At 42.9% G+C, this 8,622-nt stretch overlaps 1 protein-coding gene across 1 annotated transcript; it reads right to left on the bottom strand.

Annotated features, from left to right (window-relative positions):
* Positions 1 to 7,180, bottom strand: LOC124274722 (phospholipase A and acyltransferase 3-like). Its single transcript, XM_046710090.1, has 5 exons — positions 7,002 to 7,180; positions 4,322 to 4,677; positions 2,761 to 2,905; positions 1,602 to 1,731; positions 1 to 407 (listed from the first exon to the last, which is right to left on the bottom strand). Exons 2-5 carry the CDS (start codon positions 4,665 to 4,667, stop codon positions 315 to 317), a joined length of 714 nt encoding a protein of 237 aa, XP_046566046.1. The 5' UTR covers positions 4,668 to 4,677; positions 7,002 to 7,180; the 3' UTR covers positions 1 to 314.
* Between the last annotated feature and the right edge of the window lie 1,442 nt (positions 7,181 to 8,622).

Below are 8,622 nucleotides of genomic sequence, written 5' to 3'. Positions count from 1 at the left end.
ATGATTTTAAGGGGTGTCATCCATTTTGTTCTAGGAAGGAGGGTGGGGGCATCAATTTTGTACATATGAACTAGGGGGATCAGCGATTTTGTACATAAAATGTTAAAAGAATATCCACAGTCACTGCAATGGTCACAATATTGCAAACGAAAACAGTTCATCCGTGGATTCATCACAGTCACAAAGACATTCGTCACCACTCGCCCCTTTCCGTAACCTCCAAGAAGACGGCTCGTCCGGAATAACACGAGTTGGTCTCGAATGAAACACTACCTCGTCGTCAGTTGTACATCATAATACACTCAGCCTCCACGCTAGCTTGGGTTCACCAAACCTTTAAAGATGTCATATATCTGCATCACTCCTCCTCCGAACAGTTCTGACCCAGCAGCAGCGACTCGGTCAACCTGTGCCGAGACGTCAACATCAACAACAACATCAACATCATCAACAACGTCAACATCATCAACAACAACATTATCAGCAACATGAACAACAACACCAGCGACATCAACAACAGCATCTTCAGGTAAAGGAGTGTGGTGAGTGATTAAAACAGAACACATGTGGAGGACCTTTCCAAACTTGACGCATAAGTGACAGCTGTGGTCCCCTATTTCCACTTTTCATTGAACAATTGACTGGCCCTTGCATGTGTTTATGACTGATACAACTGGTGAAGCAGGTTACGCTGACCTCAGGAGCCCTTGGCATCATCATTGTTTGATTGTGATGCTTCTTCAGTCTTTGTATACGACTGCTGACACAAAGCTTTACAAATACATAACAAATATTACAGTTGGACGTTTGGAATAAATTGTGATCTGCAAAACCAATCAAGTACGTAAAACTCAATTGTATCGATCTACGGAATCGGGATACATTGACATCAACCAGGTGGTGGGTGGTCCTGTGCATGGAGCTCAATTCACATAGCAGTTGAAGTTAAGCAGCGTCGGGCGCGGACAGTCCTTGGATGGGTGACCGTGCTTGGCAGCTTGACCCCTGAGAGTTTCTAGGACTTCAGTCCTGCCCCACAACGAAGCACATGTGACACATGAGGTCTCACCTTAGGCAAGTGAGTTTTGTTCATGAATTGCCTCTGTTCACCCTGCAGTGAATGGGTACCCGGTGGGATAAGTCATTTGACCTTCTAGCGCCTGACTGGCAGCTTGGGTTGTCCAGGGTAATAATGTGTTAGCGCTTTGAGCACGCACAAGTGCGTGGAAACAGGTGCTTCGCCTCCTACGACACCCGGGGACCCGGGGTTCCTGAAGATCAATTCTAACCCAGATTACTTAACACTAGAATTTTTTCCCGTGAAGATCCGGATTAGAATTGATCATCAGTAACCCATGATTGTCATAAGAGGTGATTAATGGGATCAGGGGTCAGGCTCGCTGACTTGGTTGACACATATCATCGTATCCCAATTTCGTAGATCGATGCTATTGATCACTGGATTGTCTGGTCCAGTCTCGAATATTTTCAGACCGCCGCCATAAAGCTGGAATATTGCTGAGTGCGGCGCAAACCTAAACTCACTCACTCACTGGAGATTTTATCCTGATGGCGATGTAACCTGTTACTATGACAATTACCTGATCGCTCTGGCTCTTCCCATACCGGCACCAAGAGGTAAAGTGTTCGCAGTTGTACAGGACCAGATTGTAGCCGGCCCGGCCAAGCCTCGAGTTGGCCCTCTCCACGATTTCGTCAGGGGGGTAAGGACTGTAAAAGGAGACATTCAGAGTGAGTGAGTGGTTTTATCAATATTCAATAGATAACACGGCGGAGGACACCAGACATGGGCTTCACACATTGTACACGTCTTCGGCGTGACGAGCGAACGCTTTAACCACTAGGCTACCCCTCGGCTCCGATTTAGGTCAAGAGAAGGTAAGAAAAATGTATAAAGCAAAGAAAAGGAAAAAAGATTAATGAAGAAGATATGGGGAATACAAAGAGAAGAAGTGGAATATTAATAATAATAATTGATTTATAGAGCCCCTATTTCCAAAAGATATTGCTCAATGGCAATATTGCTCAATGACAATGTTGGAGAAGAATAACTGAGAACGGAAGAATGATGAAAAAGATGGGTGAAATATATTGGTGAAAAATAGGAGAAAGGAGTTGACTGTAGGACAGGCTCGCCGGATTTAGTGTTCGCTTACTGAAGACACGTCACTATATTCTATTGTCGTTAAATGCATTGCCAGTGAGTGACTCAAGCTCACATTTACAGACATACATGTATTTAACCCTGATCGTCGGTCGCACCGCCTAATGTTGACATGTGATGTTTTTGTTTGTTCATTTGTTGACACTAGAACCAGAAAAGTAAAGAATCATGAAGCCAAACATGATAAAGGTTTGTTGTCCTGGGTGAATGTTGGTTTATGCTATGGGGGTATTCAGCAATGTTGCTTGTAAGTAATGATTGGTTGGTAGGTTCGGTGTTGCTTGACGCCGCACTCAGCAATATTCCAGCAATATGGTGGCAGTCTGTAAACAATCGAGTGTGGATCGGACAATCCAGTGATCAACAAAATCAACATTGATCTACGGATTTGGATACGAGAACTTGTGTCAACCAAGTCAGCAAGACGACTACCCGATCCCGTTAGTCGCCTCTTTCAAGTATGGTCTCCTAAAGACAAATTCTAACCCGATCTTCACGGGTTTGCAGACACACGAGGAAGCCTTCATTGACAGATCTAAATGTCTACAACTGTATATAAGGGGACATGGACTTACTTCCATCTGTCGTCTTTGTCGTTGCTGACGTCAACCATATCACCTTCAGCAACCTTCCAGAAGCCGTCCTCTCGGACCTTGACGTCACTGACGTTGTCGTTCATGTCTCCTTCGCTTCCCGCAAGGTGAATGACACGACCTTCACCTTCAAAGGTCAAACAAAATGGCTGAATGATTGCCCCAGTGAACAATGTTCTCGCTGTAACAGGAAGGCAAGCAAACGATCGGGTTGGGACAAGGCAGGCCAGTGTCTCACAGCACAGGTAACTCTCCTCTTCTTTGTTTTAAACAAGAAAGGCAACAGAAAATCGCGAAAGATATGAATAAATAGAGGATATTATATTCGTGCCGATGTCATACTATGTTTACGACACAAGTGCCTAAATGTTGGTATTTACCGAGCGAGAGCGAGGGATATACCGATATTTAGGCACGAGTGTCATACAAATAGTATGACATCGGCACGAATATAATATTCTGTTTATTACCAAAGTCATCAAATTGAGGAAAATAAACCCAAATCTACTTTCAAACATAGGCTGACTACCCGCCGTCGACGCATGTAGAATGCAACGTTACAGAAGAAACGTGACGTCATAGCATTGTATATGACGTCACGTCATCATGACAATGTGATTTTTTGCCCTATAGGGCATCGTATGAAAAATATGAACCCCGATATGTTCGCTCTCGTAGGTAATAAATAGAGGAAAAATAAATCTAATAATCATTTATAATATTAATAAGGGTAAACCTTTATGTTCCACAAAAATACATTTAACGCTGTTGTGTCGAAGTTGAATGGATCTACGTAAATTCTTCGAATTATCAGGTTTGACACAAGAAAATGGAATAGGCAGGGACCCAGCTATTTCTTCGGGACAGCTGTAATTGACTGTACTGACGTCTTGCAGATAAAATGGTCGCTGTCAATGTTCTTGCTGCAAAGCACCTTTCAAACTCAAATCCACATTGACCAAGTCTGTACTTCATATCAGATAGTTTACTATATCACAGACGCTTTCGGTGATTTACTACCCAGGCCAATGTACCCAGAAATATTCATCCAATTTTAATAGGCTCCAGTACTTATCCGGTGGTTGATATTAAGAGCAACGTCCAACGAAGGGCACGGTGACAATGAACAACGTGACCAAACCTGACCGCCAATAATATATCCCCTAGTCTGTCATATGGGGTTATTATGGATTCCTGGAAGGGACATTGTCGCGTTGTCGCCCTCACAAAACTAAGCACAATTAACCAAAGTGCAGCAATGCGACAACGTGACATTTCGGCCATTTGTCGCATTGTCGCGCTGTGACAAATATTTTTTTTTATTCAAACAAAGGTCAAGGTCAAAATATGTCGCGTTGTCGCATTATGGCCCCATCTAAGATATTTACTTTAATAACCAAGGTAGCTCGTTAACTTTAGGAATGATGTTTGTAGCCATTTCATTGCCGATTTCCAAACGTATAATTGGTGTATATAGCAGCCTATGTTCTACATCGTGTATGACATTATTGAGATGTCGCGACGATACAGGGACGCTCCCTACCTATGTACAGTGCCCAGTGACAGTAGATTCCACGGTCAAACTTCAGCATGTCTCCCGGAGTGGCTTTAGCTAGCGTCTCCTCATTGTGTTCCTTGATCCGTGCAGCGCGAGCCAGCTTCTCCTCGGCCGTCTCTGTTCCTCTTCTGTGAGACAACGTCTCTCTGTTGTGCGTCTTCGTGCCCTTAACGTCAGCCAACGTCTCTCTGTTGTGCGTCTTCATATCTGTGACGTCATTTGGTGTCGCTCCGTTGTGCGTATTCGTGCCTTTACCGTCAGACAGCGTCTCTCCCTTGTGTTTCTTCGTCTCTTTAGGGTTTGACGCCGCCTTCTTTTTGCGTGTAAACATGTCTTACAACCTGCATTAAATAACACAAATTACATGATTGAAATGTCGACCACGTACACATCTGTAAACCAGTATATAACTTGTAACTGATCCCACGCAATTTCCTTATGCGCAGGCAGCTTGGGTTATCCGGGGTGATAATGTGTTAGCGCCTTACATGCTTACGAGCGTGGACATGTACGCATTATAAATATGCACTATCTTTATTGTTAAAGAAACTGTAGGTTCTAGCGCTTGTTGTCATGTTAACTTTTGTTGTCATGGTGTCAGACGTGGGAGATACATATTCATTAAGTCAGTCACTGGATTGTGTGGTCTAGACTTGAGTATTTATATACCGTGTGATGTATCTAGAATATCACCAAGTGTTTTGTTAAACGATCAAAACACACTTGTACTTTTCATTACTTATAATGGAACGTAGATTGTCATACTGACTTATAATGGAACGTAGATTGTCATACTGACTTATAATGGAACGTAGATTGTCATACTGACTTATAATAAAACGTAGATTGTCATACTGACTTACAATGGAACGTAGATTGTCATACTGACTTATAATGGAACGTAGATTGTCATACTGACTTATAATAGAACGTAGATTGTCATACTGACTTATACATAGAAGCATAAAAAACAAACAAGACCCTATCCACATCTAAAGGAAATCTCTACCAAATCACGAGACAGATGATGACAGAGCCCGTATTTATGAATCACTATCGAAATAGTGATGACACCAGGTGTTCACGAGAAGGTGAGCGTATCCGGCCCAACTGTGGCACTCGTCATAAACACACGCAGAGGCTAGCCAATTGTGCACCTGAAAAACAGTTGACACGAGGGAGCGGGACCAGACAACATTTTGTCACCGATGGGTCATATCTGATTCTGAGGCCTTGAATGTCTTAACCTTGATCGACCAACTTTTGTAATTGCATCTACGAAACAATAAAGTAGTAAGGCCATAACATGCTGAAGGATCATGCAACTAATGAGTAATTAAGTAACGGATAGGTCTCTAGGTCAGATTTGACTTCAGTAAAGGACGAAAGTGAAGACAGTCAATAGCACATTGCACCAGTTTCAATACATGAGTGAGTGAGTTTAGTTTTACGCTGTTTTTAGCATTATTCCGGCAATATCACGACGGGGGACACCAGAAATGGGCTTCACACATTGTACCCATGTAGGGAATATAACCCGGGTCTTCGGCGTGACGAGCGAACGCTTTAACCACTAGGCTACCCTACCACCACTTCTATGCGTCATGTTTGGCTAACATGGCATATCTGAGGACCACGTGTTTAGAATTATTAGTGTAGCCTCTTTTCCACAGTGGGCCGTGGGAGCAGCCTCGTGGTTAAAGCGTTCGCTCGTTACACCGAAGGCCCGGGTTCGAATCCCCACATGCGTACAATGTGTAAAGCGGCATAAAACCATATTCACTCACCCACTTTTCTAAAGTGGGTAAACAGTGATTCGACAGAAGGGTCTGGGGTGTTTTACATAATGACTTAATGGGCCAAGCATTACAACTACGTATACAGGTAGCATAAGTCAATTTTTAGATCGCTCTGATAATTTATGCAGAAAGTGCCCTAATTTAATCGGATCAAACAGTTAACACACAAACACACACACTCACACTAAACTTCACGCGTCCAGTCTGGTCTATTGAATATTTGGATTTTAACGGGTGAGTTATGTTTCCTATATCTTAAATTTGTTATATTCCGTCAATAATGAAAAATGTCGCACAATTCACTCGAGCCTGGCAAGGAGCGCATGTGAACTACACCATTGATTATCTGATTGTAAATCAGTATCAAATCATTTGAAGTTATCTCCCTTCGATCACTGAACGTTTCAACGCGCAGTTTAGTTTATTGCGAGAATTGTGAGAGAAGGTGTGAATCAAACGTCTTCTTGGGCAATATGTCATCGTTATGTTGTCAGGGTGTATATCGTCAATATCGACCTTGTCATCACTGTCTTATATTGTTGGTGTCATTGAAGTTCGTGAGGAAGGGAGAAATCGCCTGGGACATACCGGCGAGTGGTATGTCGTAAAATATCGCCCCATAAAACACAACATTCAAATATACGAATCTTGACTCGACACGCTCGAGATCAATTGTCTGTATATATCTCATCTTAAAGTGGCTAAATGATTACAACACCCACTGGCGGATCCAGGGGGAAAACCACACCACCCCAAGCTCCACCCCAAACCCCACCCCTTTGAAAATTCCTGGATCCGCCTTTGACAACCCTGTGTTTCTCCCGTCACGTGATTAGATAACGTACATCCAAACTAACCATACCTACCTTGTACACCTCACAGATAAACGTTTGGATATCAGATCCCACCGCCTAGGCTAACAGCACTGGCCCTCTTCAGTTACAGCGTAGCGTGACGACAGTACGCTAAACATAAACAGCGCGACTACACCGCTTGTTCGTCTATTCAGATTGATCAATACTGTGCGGAGACGTCAATAAACGATCAATAGACCCATTCACTACGGACTCACCCGAGTAGTTCCGAGTGCACATTGTCAGTCACATGTGTCTGACCTGTTTATTGTGTAGGTTTTATTTCCGATGAACGATTAGTGTGCAAAGTACTTTCAAAAGGTCATGAAATAACGATTCTGTTCATATTACGTCAACATAATAAACATTATGACTTTATATGTATGGGAATATTTGATTAATTTGCGCCATATGCGCCATGTAACTGATAAACATGTAAGTTTGGAAGTGAACATTAAAGTACTACTGACTACATGTATGCGTCCATAAAGTATACGTGCATGGTGTCCTGTTGTAAATTGGTTTTATCTTCTCACTTGAGAAAACGCTAAAAGATATAATTATATAATTACTTACATATTAACATTTATTAAACGTCATCGCCGAATATTACCAGATCAAAATGTGTGGTCATTTTGCATCAACCAAAATAGGCGCAAACATCTGACACTTTATACACCTCTTGTATAATACTTTCCCCAGATATATTCATTATTAACTGCATCAGAATAGTCATTGTCCACTTTCTGTTCATGTTATAGTTCTTCGGAGGAACACCCAACACATACACAGAGATGCACATGGACACACCGCACAGGCAAATAGGCATGTACATGCACACGTGCACACACATACAGACACACCGCACAGGCAAATAGGCATACATGTACATGCACACGTGCACACACATACAGACACACACATACATGATACACACACACATACAGACACACCGCACAGGCAAATAGGCATACATGTTTACATGCACACGTGCACACACATACAGACACACCGCACAGGCAAATAGGCATACATGTTTACATGCACACGTGCACACACATACAGACACACCGCACAGGCAAATAGGCATACATGTTTACATGCACACGTGCACACACATACAGACACCCGCACAGGCAAATAGGCATACATGTTTACATGCACACGTGCACACACATACAGACACACCGCACAGGCAAATAGGCATACATGTTTACATGCACACGTGCACACACATACAGACATGCACATACGCACACGCAGAAATGCATTTAAACAAGATGTAGGCATCCCCATGGGTACCAGCTGTTGATCCCTGGATTGTCTGGTCCAGATTCGATTATTTACAGACCGCCGTCATATAGCTCGAATAGCTGAAGTGCGGCGTAAAACTAAACTCACTCACTCAATACGATCACTGAAATCGTGTACCTGAACGAGTCCGGGTTATGACTGACTGACTGACTGACTGGATGGTGTTAGGATTTGCGTAGATAGATACTCATGCTGTTATCAGGGGCCCGGAGGCCATTTCTCTACCTTCAAGTTTTATGTATGGTATACTTCTGCGATCCTCTATTTGCGGGTTCATGTTCGTGCACGCTCAGTTCGAATGTTTGAGTGTTGGGAACAT

Source organism: Haliotis rubra, unplaced genomic scaffold (assembly GCF_003918875.1).
Source record: "Haliotis rubra isolate DU_JTF1 unplaced genomic scaffold, ASM391887v1 Scf1937, whole genome shotgun sequence".
NCBI classification, from domain to species: Eukaryota; Metazoa; Mollusca; class Gastropoda; order Lepetellida; family Haliotidae; genus Haliotis; species Haliotis rubra.
The sequence above is the reverse complement of the archived record's forward strand: the minus strand, read 5'-3'. Positions and strand labels throughout refer to the sequence as shown.

Excerpts from the sequence above, each read along its gene's own strand:
- LOC124274722 (XM_046710090.1), bottom strand. The coding sequence starts at position 4,667 with ATGTTTACACGCAAAAAGAAGGCGGCGTCAAACCCTAAAGAGACGAAG. Across the intron at positions 1,732-2,760 it reads GACAAAGACGACAGATGGAA|TCCTTACCCCCCTGACGAAA; the intron begins GTAAGTCCATGT and ends CTCCTTTTACAG. Across the intron at positions 408-1,601 it reads GGAAGAGCCAGAGCGATCAG|GTTGACCGAGTCGCTGCTGC; the intron begins GTAATTGTCATA and ends GTCTCGGCACAG.